Below are 15,685 nucleotides of genomic sequence, written 5' to 3'. Positions count from 1 at the left end.
GAGTGCAGTCTTAGTGCCAGGGTCGGTTTGTGGTGGTAAATAGACGGCTACGAGAAATATAGATGAAAACTCTCTTGGTAGATAGTGTGGTCGACAGCTTATCAAGAGGTACTCTACCTCAGGCGAGCAATATCTCGAGACTAACATAATATTCAGAAAACAATGTTCCGTTAATTTCATAGAAATGCCTGAAAGTAAAAATATAAATAACACAGAAAAATACTAACATACATTTCATTAATGAAAAACAAACAGTCTAAATCTGGTAGTTTCAAGTTTTGTAGGATTTTACAGGACATAAACCTCAGCTGTGTCCTTTATCCAAACCCAGATAGCTTTAACTAGTTAATTAATTATGTTGTCATAAAATCAATACTCACCTTGCTCTCAGATCTCAATAAATGTGGAGAGGGGAAGGGGAATGTCAACTCTGAAGAGATCTTGCCAGCTAAGCTCTGTCATTTTCGTCAGTCCTATTCCCCGTTATTTTTTTATTTAACCTTTATTTAACTAGGCAAGTCAGTTAAGAACAAATTCTTATTGTACAATGACGGCCTACCCCGGTCAAACCCTCCCCTAACCCAGAAGACGCTGGGCCAATTGTGTGCCGCCCTTTGGGACACCCGATCATGGCCGGTTGCGATACAGCCTGGGATCAAACCAGGGTCTGTAGTGACGCCTCTAGCACTGAGATGCAGTGCCTTAAACTGCAGCGCCACTCGGGAGCCTATATTTTGATGAAAAATTTACTTATGTCAATAAAAATGTGCAGGGAATAACATAAATGAAAGGAGGTGTGCAATTTAGTATCTCTGTTACACAGTAGTAGAAGACTGTCAGACTGAGGCTGACTTGCAAGATGTTTTTTGCGACAGTTGAAGTAAACCAGCTAGCCATAGCCTACAACATGGAATCTTTGGAATACCATGAACTTGGTCAGGTATGCCATTTGTTTTAAAATACAGTGATTTAATTGATATTTGCCACTATACTGTGGCTTGCAAAAGTATTCACCCCCCTTGGCATTTTTCCTATTTTGTTGCCTTACAACCTGGAATTAATATTTATTTGGGGGGGTTATCATTTGATTTACACAACATGCTTACCACTTTTACGATGCAAAATATTTTTTATTGTGAAACAAACAAAAAATAAGACAACAAAACAGAAAACTTGAGTGTGCATAACTACTCACCCCCCCAAGTCAATACTGTGTGGAGCCACCTTTTGCAGCAATTACAGCTGCAAGTCTCTTGGAGTATGTCTCTATAAGCTTGGCACATCTAGCCACTGGGATTTGGGCCCAATCTTCAAGGCAAAACTGCTCCAGCTCCTTCAAGTTGGATGGGTTCCGCTGGTGTACAGCAATCTTTAAGTCATAGCACAGATTCTCAATTGGATTAAGGTCTGGGCTTTGAATAGGCCATTCCAAGACATTTAAATGTTTCCCCTTAAACCACTTGAGTGTTGCTTTAGGAGAATGCTTAGGGTCATTGTCCTGATGGAAGGTGAACCTCTGTCCCAGTCTCAAATTTCTGGTAGACTGAAACAGGTTTCCCTCAAGAATTTCCCTGTATTTAGCGCCATCCATCATTCCTTCAATTCTGACCAGTTTCCCAGTCCCTGCCGATGAAAAATATCCCCACAACATGATGCTGCCACCACCATGCTTCACTGTGGGGATGATGTTGGGTTTGTGCCAGTCATAGCGTTTTCCTTGATGGCCAAAAAGCTCAATTTGAGTCTCATCTGACCAGAGCACCTTCTTCCATATGTTTGGGGAGTCTCCCACATGCCATTTGGCGAACACCAAATGTGTTTGCTTATTTTTTTCTTTAAGCAAGGGCTTTTTTCTAGCCACTCTTCCATAAAGCCCAGCTCTGTGGAGTGTACGACTTAAAGTGGTGCTATGGACAGATACTCCAATCTCCGCTGTGGAGCTTTGCAGCTCCTTCAGGGTTATCTCTTTGTTGCCTCTCTGATTAATGCCTTCCTTGCCTGGTCCGTGAGTTTTGGTGGGCGGCCCTCTCTTGGCAGGTTTTTGTGGTGCTATATTCTTTCCATTTTTTAATAATGGATCTAATGGTGCTCTGTGGGATGTTCAAAGTTTTTTTTTTAGAACTCAACCCTGATCTGTACTTCTCCACAACTTTGACCCTGTCCTGTTTGGAGAGCTCCTTGGTCTTCATGGTACCGCTTGCTTGGTGGTGCCCCTTGCTTAGTGGTGTTGCAGACTCTGGGGCCTTTCAGAACAGGTGTATGTATATATACTGAGATCATGTGACAGATCATGTGTCACATATTGCACCCAGGTGGACTTTATTTAACTAATTATGTGACTTCTGAGGGTAATAGGTTGCACCAGATCTTATTTAGGGGCTTCATATCAAAGTTGGTGAGTACATATGCACGTACCACTTTTCCGTTGTTTTTTATTTTTTGAAACAATTAATTTTTTTCATTTCACTTCACCAATTTGGACTATTTTGTGTATGTCCATTACATGAAATACAAATAAAAATCCAATTAAATTACAGGTTGTAACAAAATAGGAAAACCCAAGGGGGATGAAAACTTTTGTATCTGCTGTTAAATCAGTGACTGAATCAGACATTATTAAGATTAATTTATAATACTACGGTAATATCCTCCTCACTGTAGCGATACTACGGCTCTCGACCCGAGATCTGTGGTGGTCTAAAGACCAGTGCATTATGCATGTCACCATCCACTCCAATACCCCAGAACACTTTTGATGCACTTCGACAAGTTCATCACCAAAATGTATCTCGCTATTGTCTATACACTACAACTCAATTTTGTTACTTCCTAATGCCTGATCCTATTTGGCAATTCATTTTAATAACTGATGTTGTAACTGAGTAATTGAACAGTAATGATAACAATAACAATCAAAATACCTGAGCCCCTAATACACTTTTTGTAAATGCATTACTATTCAATTCCAAACTGCACTCAGTGTCAGTAGAAGTCAGGATTGATCTATTGGTTGATTGGTTATTTCCATCAATGCATCAGTGTCTACCATCATGGGTGCTACTATGCTGTTCTGTAGGTACTCTGGTTGTGGGCTGGTGGTTCCTGAGAAGCTACAAGGCTGTAATGTGCTGGATCTGGACAGTGACTCTGACAGATACCGTTTCATCCTCATTTAGCTAGTGAGCCAGACTGGCCATGCCCTCAGTACTGACAGGACAGCAGAACTGGTAGGCCTACAGTCACACAAGACATTTACAATGTTCCCCCACAATTTCCTATCTAATATGTTATTACAAAAGAAACTCTTACAGTCATGTACATTTTGCAGGGCTAGATGCCGAAACTGGATGGGACAGGCATACAGAATGGCTCCCTGGATGTCCTGGTGTAAAGCTGTTCCTTCGTTCTGCACCCTCAGGCTTGCTTTCTGCTGGGGATCTTACTGTGTCTTACTGAAGCAGATCACACACAACACATATCCAGTGACACTCCCTCCTCTCCATCTCCTTTCAGCTAATAGTATGTTAAGGGAAAGGCCTTATCTATTTACCATTTATTCACTGATTGACTCACAGATTAATTCATCACTGATTGGTGACCTAATCAGTTCCCAGATACCCTGACTGACTGATGTCTCTGCCTCCTTCCTGTAGGTCAAACTGTGCCATGTGTCTGTATCCTGACAAAAAGGCTGTTCTCAGGGAGGCCTTCAGAGTGCTCGAAGTAACCTTCACACTCTCTGGTGGTCAGCCAATATTTCAGTAGCATCCGGCATGCTGCTCCAAAAAATATCAAATATTGATTAAGTAGTGGTGCTCAAAATTGGAAACAAGACTACGTGTTTTATAAAGCTACTTGATTTACAAAGTGGCATCATTTTCATTAACCATTTGCTTTTCCTCATTTATCTTTGGTGGTATGTGAAAATATTGTTACGCAACCCGCAGTGTGAAATCAGATACTCCATCGCCATCTGCTGGACAACTTTTTAAAACTTTTGTTTATGGGAGTATGGTTTGATTTGCCTTGTAAAACATATATTTTTGTGAAGATTAGGGCCAAAATAAATGACCCAAATAAAACAATATTTGTTCTATGATTTCAAATTCAATTGTAAAAGAGTTTTCCATGCATATCACAAAAATAATATAATAGTTCTTAATACTGTATATTCCCTGATCATGTGATCTTCCTACGATAATATAGTATTTTGTCTCTTGAGCCATCTTTTCAGGACTCTGATAATTCTTGTCAAATCGTATGTATTTACAGGAGGGTGGGAAACTTTACACTGAGTGTACAAAACTTTAAGAACACCTTCCTGATATATTGAGTTGGATTTAACAAGTGACGTCTATAAGGGATCATAGCTTTCACCTGGATTCACCTGGTCAGTCTGTCACAGAAAGAGCAGTTGTTCATAATATTTTATACGCTCAGTGAATGAATATTCCAGCAAGTGTGTTCTGGAACATTTGAAACATGACCGAGTTCTCCGAGGTAGAAGCCTTGATTTATGAGTAGCAATTGACAGAGCTGAAAGTATAATGTATTCTATCTGACTGGAACAATTATGACAGAAGTGGGACTATAGCACATGTTAAAGAGCCTTTATTCCACTAATGCCACACTCTATGATGTTGAGCCAATACGAGACCCAATAACACACTGTCCTAGATACATTAAATTATCAACAACATAGCAGTGGGGGGGGGGGGGGGGGGGGGGGGTGTTGGACTAGTAACCGGAAGGTTGCAAGTTCAAATCCCCGAGCTGACAAGGTACAAATCTGTCATTCTGCCCCTGAACAGGCAGTTAACCCACTGTTTCTAGGCCGTCATTGAAAATAATAATTTGTTCTTAACTGACTTGCCTAGTTAAATAAAGGTTAAAAAAAAAGTGGATGCAGAAATGGCAGCCATGCTTCAGCATTCCCGATTCTCCTGACTTCTCCATCCAAAGCTCAGGCAAAACTGCACCAAGACCTAAATGTGGCCCCCAGGTAAACACTCTAGTATCTCACCTGAGGGGCTATCCAAAAACTATCATGCATTTGTATATTTTTCCACCATGCTACATGTAGACCATACCATTATGTGATACATTGCATATAGAGAAAGACAAAGCAATTCTAGTCAGAAATTCTTATCAGTGTAATTTATAAATCCTCATACATTTATCCTATGGTCTTGTATCTGGAAGGACTTCTCTGTTATGAAGTAGCATAGTACAGTACTGTTCAGCACCTTTACACAACTCAGAAGGTGACAGCATCATTTTGAGCAGGAGGCTATCCACACAGCTCAGCCCACTCAGTGTCTAAAAATCCCTACTGTCGAATAGATAGATATATGCATTCATCTGCAAGCACCTGTAGCTAAATCTCTCTCTCTCTTTCGCTGTGCTTCTTCTTCTTCTTTGATATCATGGCGGTCCGCAACCAATCGTTTAAGTGCATGCCCGCCACCTACCGTGCTGGAATGTACGATCAATCATGATCTACCCATCTACCCAATTTTTTTATAATAATAATAATCCCTACTAACTTCTACCACACCCTCCCCTCCCCCCAAAAAACTCCCCAACCCCCCTACCACATTAAACTTGATCTACACTCCACCCTTAGGATTGTTCAGCATCTCAACAAACATTTCAACAGTAACATCTGTTACCCCAATACATCTTTTGCCACCTTACCAATAAAAGCTATGATGACACTTTGATAATTAATAAAGTTGACCTTTGACACCACACATTCATGAGTGCAATATTTCCGAACAGGCCTCCAAACAATGCCAGGACCAGCAGAAACACCAGCCCCGACATTAGGTCCACTTACTACAGGAGCTGCCATGGAAGCTCCATCATTCCACACTGTAGTTCCACCAATCTGTTTTACGGGCTCTGCATACGATACATCATGACTAATTCTATATCTCTGAGCCTCTCTAGTAGCCTCTCTCTGCACCTGGCATCCACCAAATGCTGCACTATGTTCCCCCCAACAATTACAAAACTTAATCTTCACATTGCTCCCACATTCACCGTAATCATGTTCCCCTCCACACTTGGCACATCTTGTCCTTCCTTTATAAAGAACAGCTACATATCCTATTCTTTGCCATTTAAAACACCACAATGGGGATGGGGCAAATTCTCTGACATTGAAACTAAGGAATCCTATCTGTACTTTCCCAGGCATAACCTTGTCAACCCTCAGCAGCACTGATAGGCATTCACTTATTTGACCTCCTTTCCTATTGATCAACCTTTTGGCCTCAATCACTCTTCCTCCGATCACATTTGCTTTAATATAATCTGTGGACATAGATATTGGGACTCCCAGTGATGACTCCCCTCAATCTAGCATAAGCACCAGGGGCATGGCTTTTAATCTTCTTCCCATTAAGCTTTTCCATTTTCAGAATCTTCTCTTGCTGAGCCTGGCAACCACAAAATATTAACAATCTACCATTTACAATGAACCAAGCTAATTTCACTTCACCTACCTATTTCTTTACTGCATTATATCGTCAGATAGGGTGTAAGTGAGGCTCTGTGGTCTCATCAAACACTATCACCACTTTCCACTCCAACACATATTACTCTTGTTTCCTACCTTGGCCCTCTTTATGCTTCTTTACTAGACACTCCACTGCTTTCTGTATCATTATCTCTCTACTTCCTATGTCTTTCCACTGCCGGCCATTCCGGTAATTGACCCTCATCCTCCCGCTCCATACCATCAGAACTGACACTCATATTGTTCGAATTCCAGCACAGCTGTTGCTTCACCAACTTGATCTCAATTTCCTCCATTTCGTCCTCACTACTCGCCACCATTTCCAGCCCAATGAAAACCTCTCACAGTGGCTCCTCTCGCTTTTGCTCTTCTTCTTCTTCTTCTTCTTTAACTTTTTATGGCAGACGACACCTATTGGTTTATTGCCGCCTCCTACTGTACCGGGTATTGAAACAAAACAAAAATAATATATTCCATTGTGGGTCTCTAAGTGCTTTTCGGAGCTGCCACGTTAAAGCCCCTTCCTACTTCAAAGCCAGAAATGTATGACACAACCAATTGAACAGTGATACTGTTTTTTTTCATGAAAATTAATACAATTTACATACCAGTGAATTCGTTACCAACATTTTGTCTTTGTATTTGTTGTGATCTGCAAATATTTCACATGTGGGCTCTGTTAAGTTGTTAAGAAATAGAAACGGATTATGAGTTTGGTCCCTAACCTTACGCCACACATTTAGGGCATGTAACATGTATTCTAACAAATACTAAAATCATATCAAGGCTGTCTTTCTCTCTCTGGAAAAAATTACATTATTATATTCTGCTCTATTCATTAATAACACATATAATATTACCCCTATTTATAGTCATTTGTAATCACACAAGACACAAATATGTTAAAACCTTTAATAGTGAAGCTGACATGTTGCCTAAATCAGAGTAGTTGGTTTGAAATTATTGTTTTCGAATTGGAAGAAATGGAAATGGAAACTATTCAACATTGCAGAACTGAAAGTTGTTCATTGCGTCATTCTGAAGCTAGATCCGTGACGTAAATGCAGTTCAACAAGGCAGTACAACTCGAAAACAGAAAAGCGATCGTGTTACGGTAACAATTCCGTAGGTTTTTTCACGTTCTTTGCCTATGTTTTCCTCCATGCCTGCATTTCCCATGGCGCCCGCTATCGCGCTGAATAACTGGGGGACATCTTAACTGTTATTTTACTTGGCTATAACTCGTTTCTTTAGCTTAGGTTTTAATTTATTTTCGTTGCATTCTCAACCGGCCATGACCGTGGAGCAGAATGTCCTCCAACAGCATTCGCAGAAGGTATGTCTACATAGTGGCAATGTTTTCTCAGTCTGCTTGCTAGCAAATCTGGCAGGGAAAGATAGCTAGCTAGTTTATCAAATCAAATGTAATTGGTCGCGTACACATATTTTGGAGATGTTATCGCGGGTGTAGCGAAATGCTTATGTTATGCTCCTAGCGCCAAACTAACAATTTCAACAAATCCCAAAAGTAAAACGAAAGGAATGAACAGTATAGCAGTATTAGAACGAGCAATGTCTAGGATGTAAGGATATAACAATATATACTATGTATATGCTGGTGTGTAGACACGTTATGGGCAGTAGTTATAGTAATAGAAAATGTGTGTAAAAGGTGTTATATTGCTAGGATAGGCCTCGACTAGAATAGTATATAACTTATGAAGTGGGTAAAATAGTATGCAAACATGATTAAAGTTAATTGTTGTTTTCCAAGTGTGGCGTCAGATCGTTGGATCTTTTCTCAATCGAGTGATCTTTTAGTATTTATAAACATGCATCGTTAAATAATCCCCTTCTCAAACAAATCATGAGGCCAGATTGCTAACGTATCTAACTAGCGCTAAAGTTACAGGTAGCCCCATTAACGTAACTTTACAAACAGTGACACGCCTATTTGAGGGGAACAGTTAGCTTGCTGGGTAGCTAGCTAATGTCGTCAATTTAACATAACCAAGGTCGTTACTGGTTGCCTAAATGTTAGCTAGGTCAATTTCAGACAGTTTTAGGCCAGTGTGATCTTCTCGTCTTGTGGGGTAGCTAGCTAACGTTAACCAGCTAAGACGTTAGAAACCGCTTGTTAGAAATCATTGGGTTAGTTGACTGTTGATGGGTTATAAGATAACAAGTCACTGTTGGTTTCGTCATACAAGTCAGCCACACTTGACCCAGCACATGATCTGTCTGTGTGCCTGAGCTGGTTTGCTAATGTTACTAAAATTACTGTTGTGATATGTTTGTTTACGTGCTGTGACTGCCAGGCAGGAGTGGCATGGCAACGATGAGTCTGAATGCAACTGCATTACTGTAAGCTTGCTGAGAGGCAGTATGTTACGTTGACGAATATATATTTGACAAACACGTATCTACTACAACTATGCAGATAGCTATGAATCATTGTTGTGATTTCAAATTGGTATACACGTCATAGCCACACCACAATCTGATTTGGGGGAAGAAGTTCAACATTACTTCCTCGTTTTAATTAGGTTGTTACAGGTCAGAGTGAGTCATTGGTTCGGTTGTTCACAAACATTAGCTATATGAAGCAAACGATACATTGATTTAGTGAGCTGGCTGCTGACAGTATAGTCCTCATACTATAGCAGCTGTTTACTTAACTCAATTCTTTAGGTAAGATGGCTACCTAACTGCTTTATTACACAGTCATGGGATTTGTCTGAGGGTGTTACTATCCCTCAGATTACCATCCAGCACCACATCCACATCCTTTGATTGGTGTTAATGATATGATTTGGCGTACTCTCTATTGACTTAGTTCAGAATAGCAGGAGGTATGTTATGGTCATGTTTAGTGATGCACCGATATGACATTTTTGTCTGATATTTGATATTTTCCTTGCCATTTTCCTTCCTGATATTTAACATTTTAGCGTCTTTTTAAGCATTCTAGTACAGTTAAATAGTTAACACATACACATGGACACAGTGGTCTAAGGTACTGCATCTCAGTGTAAGAGGTGTCACTACAGTCCCTGGTTCGAATCCAGGCTATATCACATCTGGCCGTGATTGGGAGTCCCATAGGGTGGCGTACAATTGGCCCAGCGTCGTCCGGGTTTGTCCGGGGTAGGCCGTCATTGTAAATAATAGTTTGTTCTTAATTGACTTGCCTAGTTAAATAAAGGTTACATGTACACACCACACTGACCTAAAAGTTAGTTTGTTGGCATTTACGTACAGTTGAAGTCAGAAGTTTACATACACCTTAGCCAAATATACATTTTCACAATTCCTGACATTTAATCAGAGTAAAAATTCCATATCTTAGGTCAGTTAGGATCACCACTTTATTTTAAGAATGTCAGAATAATAGTAGAGAAGGATTAATTTAAGATTTTATTTCTTTCATCACATTCCCAGTGGGTGAGAGGTTTACATACACTCAAATAGTATTTGGCAGCATTGCCTTTAAATTGTTTAACTTGGGTCAAACGTTTCGGGTAGCCTTCCACAAGGTTCCGCAAGCTTCCCTGCAGCAAAGCACCCCCACAACATGATGCTGCCACCCCCGTGCTTCACGGTTGGGATGGTGTTCTAAGGCTTGTAGGCCTCCCCTTTTTCCCTCCAAACATAACGATGGTCATTATGGCCAAACAATTCTATTTTTGTTTCATCAGACCAGAGGACATTTCTCCACAAAGTACGATCTTTTTCCCCATGTGCAGTTGCAAACCGCGGTCTGGCTTTTTTATGGCGGTTTTGGAGCAGTGGCTTCTTCCTTGCTGAGCGGACTTTCAGGTTATGTCGATATAGGACACGTTTTTACTGTGGATATAGATACTTTTGTACCTGTTTCCTCCAGCATCTTCACAAGGTCCTTTGCTGTTGTTCTGGGATTGATTTGCACTTTTCGATCACCAAAGTACGTTCATCTCTAGGAGACAGAACGCGTCTCCTTCCTCAGCGGTATGACGGCTGCGTGGTCCCATGGTGTTTATACTAGAGGTCGACCGATTAATCGGAATGGCCGATTATTAGGGCCGATTTCAAGTTTTCGTAACAATCGGAAATTGGTATTTTTGGGCACCGATTTAAAAATAATAATAATAAAAAAAAAACATATATATATATATATATATATATATGTTTTTTTTTTTTAATACCTTTTATTTAACTAGGCAAGTCAGTTAAGAACACATTCTTATTTTCAATGACGGCCTAGGAACGGTGGGTTAACTGCCTTGTTTAGGGGGCAGAACGACAGATTTTCAGCTTGTCAGCTCGGGGGATCCAATCTTGCAACCTTACAGTTAACTAGTCCAACGCAATAACGACCTGCCTCTCGTTGCCCTCCACGAGGAGACTGACTGCCTGTTACGCGAATGCAGTAAGCCAAGGTAAGTTGCTAGCTAGCATTAAACTTATCTTATAAAATACAATCAATCATAACCACTAGTTAACTACACATGGTTGATGATATTACTAGATATTATATAGCTTGTCCTTGTGTTGCATATAATCTGACTGAGCATACAAGTATCTAAGTATCTGACTGAGCGGTGGTAGGCAGAAGCAAGCGGGTAAACATTCATTCAAACAGCACTGTCGTGTGTTTTGCCAGCAGCTCTTCATTGTGCGTCAAGCATTGCGCTGTTTATGACTTCAAGCCTATCAACTCCCGAGATGAGGTTGGTGTGACCGAAGTGAAATGGCTGGCTAGTTAGCGCGCGCTAATAGCGTTTCAAACGTCACTCGCTCTGAGCCTGTGGTTGTTTCCCTTGCTCTGCATGGGTAACGCTGCTTCGAGGGTGGCTGTTGTCGTTGTGTTGCTGGTTCGAGCCCAGGGAGGAGCGAGGAGAGGGACGGAAGCTATACTGTTACATTGGCAATACTAAAGTGCCTATAAGAACATCCAATAGTCAAAGGTTAATGAAATACAAATGGTATAGAGGGAAATAGTCTGATAATTCCTATAATAACCACAACCTAAAACGTCTTACCTGGGAACATTAAAGACTCATGTTAAAAGGAACCACCAGCTTTCATATGTTCTCATGTTCTGAGCAAGGAACTGAAACGTTAGCTTTCTTACATAGCACATATTGCAATTTTACTTTCTTCTCCAACACTTTGTTTGTACATTATTTAAACCAAATTGAACATGTTTCATTATTTATTTGAGGCTAAATTGATTTTATGGATGTATTAAATTAAAACAAGTGTCATTATTACAAATGCATTTTTTTCAATCGGCCGATTAATGGGTATTGGATTTTTTGGTCCTCCAATAATCGGTATCGGCGTTGAAAAATCAGCATCGGTCGACCTCTAGTTTATACTTATGTACTATTGTTTGTACAGATGAACGTGGTACCTTCAGGCATTTGGAAATTGCTCCTAAGGATGAACCAGACTTGTACAGGTCTACCATTTTTTTTTTCCTAAGGTCTTGGCTGATTTCTTTTGATTTTCCCATGATGTCAAGCAAATAGGCACTGAGTTTGAAGGTAGGCCTTGAAATACATCCACAGGTACACCTTCAATTGACTCAAATGATGTCAACTAGCCTATCAGAAGCCATGACATAATTTTCTGGAATTTTCCAAGCTGTTTAAAGGCACAGTCAACTTTGTGTATGTAAACTTCTGACCCACTGGAATTGTGATACAGTAAATTATAAGTGAAATAATCTGTCTGTAAACAATTGTTGGAAAAACTACTTGTCATGCACAAAGTAGATGTCCTTACCGCATTGACAATGCTATAGTTTGTTAACAAGAAATTTGTGGAGTGGTTGAAAATTGAGTTTTAATGACTCCAACCTAAGTGTATGTAAACCTCCGACTTCAACTGTATGTCCCCATTACCAGTAAAGCATAATCAAATCCTATTTCTTTAACTTACTTGCTGTGCAGTTTAGTTGTTCTGTCGTTTCATTCGCAACCAGGATTTCTGTGGAACACCGTCTGGGTCTTTGCGTGTCAAAAAAAGATACTCGTCAAGTAACACTATTTGTGTCAAATAAGCTTGTTGACCTGAATATGACTGCACGTCACAATAATATAACACGTTCATCTTTTTTTTTTTACGTAGTTAGTACTCATATTTCATATGTCACAACTATTCATTGATACGTATGCTATGATAGTGGTAAAGTTGTCTAACGCACCTACAGTGCTGGTCATAAAAAAAAGCAAACTAGCTCATGGATGCACACAATGTTCTTCCCCAAAAACATAGCAAAACGACACAATCTGTTTCAGTAGCTATAGTTAATGCCAACTAGCTATATAGTTAGCTAGTTATCTAAAATAACCCTAATTTATAAGACAGTTCTTATTTGATTAATGGTGGTCAGATCCATCTATGTGAAGCTAGCCAGAATAAGGATTTGCCACAATAGTGGACTTTGTGGTTAGCCTTCAAAATAAAAAACAATGACATTCTGTTGAAATCACACTAGATGTATTATACTTTTGAATTGAATTGGGGGCATACTTATTTCACTGTACAGCCTTAACTATGGATTGTGGATCAATGACATGGGGTATCAGTCTACTCAGTGACACCCAGAGAACATTAGCGTCATAGCTCTTATTGCGGGACTCTGAAACTACTGTGAATTGAACCACATTTATTGCCAACCTATGTGTATTGACCACTATTCCCGAGTATAAACAACACTGCATGGATGTTTGAGTCTGATAACACTGAGGAGGACGTTCGGAAAAAACATCTTGGTTATTGAGTAGACTGATACCCCATTTCATTGATGCCCAATCCTTAGGTAAAGCTGTACAGTTTAATATCAATGTCAATACACACAATAGGCTGACTGGGGAGGTGATTTCACACAGTCACAGTCCCGCGATAAGAGCTACAATGCTAATATTTCCGTAAACACTTCACAGTTGTGTTCTGTGGGTGTCACCGAGTAGACTGATACCCCATTTCATTGCTTCACAATCCCAGCTTGTTTAACATTATCTAGTCTAAATATGGCATGATTCCACCAATTGTAACCTTCTGCGTCACTTTCAAAAAGGTACTTTTATTTTAGAGACAAACTGCAAATTCCACTATTTTGCCTAATCCTTATTGTGGCTAGCTTCACAACACAACCAGGTCTGGTTGAGCCCCACTAGCCAGATGAAGCTAGCTGGCTGCTGATCACATTAGCTTTGGGCAGCAGGGGTAAGTAGCTAGCTAGCTAGCTAGCTAGCTATTTATTTTCATGAACTGAAGTTCAATGTTCACTGATATATTGTGCATCCCTAGTTATGTTATTGAGTTATATAAGGCCATATACAGTGCAGTTTGAAAGTATTGAGACCCTTTCCCTTTTCCACATTTAGTTACGTTACAGCCTTATTCTAACATTTATTAAATCATTCCCCCCCCCCCATAATGACAACGCAAAAACAGGTTTTTAGAAATCTCTGCAAATGTTATTTAAAAAATACAAAATACCTGATTTGCGTAAGTATTCAGACCCTTTACTATGAGACTCAAAATTGAGCTCCGGTGCATCCTGTTTCCATTGATCACCCTTGAGATGTTTCTACAACTTGATTGGAGTCCACCTGTGGTAAATTCAATTGATTGGACATGATTTGGAAAGGCGCACACCTGTCTATATAAGGTTGACAGCACAGAGTTGACAGCTCATGTCAGAGCAAAAACCAAGCCATGAGGTTGAAGGAATTGTCCGAGACAGGATTGTCTGCACATATATGGGGAAGGGTACCAAAACATTTCTGCAGCATTGAAGGTCCCCAAGAATTAAGTGCCCTGCCAAACCGAGCAATCGGGGGAAATGGCTTTGGTCAGGGAGTTGACCAAGAACCTGATGGTCACTCTGGCAGAGTTCCTCTGTGGAGATGGGAGAACCTTCCAGAAGGACAACCATCTGCAGCACTCCACCAATCATGCCTTTATGGTAGAGTGGCCAGACAGAAACTACTCTTCAGTAAAATGTACATGACAGCCCACTTAGAGTTAGTCAAAAGAACCTGAAGGACTCTCGGACCATAAGAAACAAGACCCTCTGGTCTGATGAAACCAAGATTGAACTCTTTGGCCTGAATGCCAAGTGTCACGTATGGAGGAAACCTGGCACCATCCCTACGGTGAAGCATGGTGGTGGCAGCATCATGCTGTGGAGATGTTTTTCAGCTTCAAGGACCGGGAGACTAAGGGTCTGAATACTTTGGTATTTTTAATGAATTTGCTAACATTTCTAAAAACCTGTTTTTTGCTTTGTCATTATGAGTTATTGTGTGTAGAATGCCCTGTGAAATTGTAATAAACCTAGGTAGTAACACACAGGATGTAATATGTCAATGTTTTGACTGATTTCATGCCTCGTTGCATGTAGGCCTAAGTTCACTCATATAGGATACAGGATATGTAAACTTCTTGGTGTTGTAACACTTTGGAATGCAGAATGCTCATTCCTTTAATATGTGGTAAAGCCTCAGAGTGGACTCTCGCAGGCAGCCAGGCCCGTTGTGCTGGTGTCATTCACTGGCACTGACCTCCTTGTAAGGGGAAACTTGGTGCGACAGACACTAGACTTGCCACATGAGGAGGAGTTGAGGTGTGTATAGGTCAGCTTCCTAACAACTGTCAGGGTAGAGGGGGCCTGACCCCTCTCTCCCTTCTGACCCTCTGTTGGGTTCTGCCTGCTTGTAGCTAGCCTATATAGCTAGTACATTCATAAACATGACTAAACTAAAATGCACTTTCTACAGGACAGTTGTTCTTTCTCAACAATCTCTGTGAAGTGCTTCAGTCTGCTAAAGTAATTGGCTAATACTTTGAAACAGAGATGCCCACACTTTCACTTTTAACCCACTGTGAAATATCTGGAGGTAGTTGCCAAGGAGCTGTGGGACAGTGGACACAAGTGGAGCAGTAGTTAGCATCCTGCACCCATATTTATTCACCCATGTTTATTTTGTGGCAAACATGGGGTTTCCATGATGGTATCTTTGCAGCACACAGCCACTTGTAGCAGTGCACTTAATGTTCTAGCCTCTATGGCTGCTGTCCTAGGGCCTAGTAAAGTGGCCTGAGCCTCAGGTCCTGGCAGTAAGTGCTCTCCGTCATTGTTTGGAGTGTTGGAGTGCACTCGACCAG

At 40.6% G+C, this 15,685-nt stretch overlaps 1 protein-coding gene across 5 annotated transcripts in view; it reads left to right on the top strand.

Annotated features, from left to right (window-relative positions):
* The first annotated feature begins 7,589 nt into the window (after window positions 1-7,589).
* The window catches only part of LOC110533674 (ubiquitin carboxyl-terminal hydrolase 25), a 60,328-nt gene continuing 52,232 nt past the window's right edge, over window positions 7,590-15,685 (top strand). For all 5 annotated transcript variants that reach the window (XM_021618114.2, XM_021618112.2, XM_021618117.2 and 2 more), the window contains exon 1: window positions 7,590-7,859. In XM_021618114.2, coding sequence (XP_021473789.1) covers window positions 7,818-7,859 — 42 coding nt within the window. In that variant the 5' untranslated portion in view covers window positions 7,590-7,817. The remainder of the gene's footprint in view (window positions 7,860-15,685) is intronic.

This window comes from Oncorhynchus mykiss, chromosome 10, assembly GCF_013265735.2.
Source record: "Oncorhynchus mykiss isolate Arlee chromosome 10, USDA_OmykA_1.1, whole genome shotgun sequence".
Lineage (NCBI taxonomy): Eukaryota > Metazoa > Chordata > Actinopteri > Salmoniformes > Salmonidae > Oncorhynchus > Oncorhynchus mykiss.
Note: the sequence above shows the minus strand (reverse complement) of the source record. Positions and strands in the feature narration are given on the sequence as shown.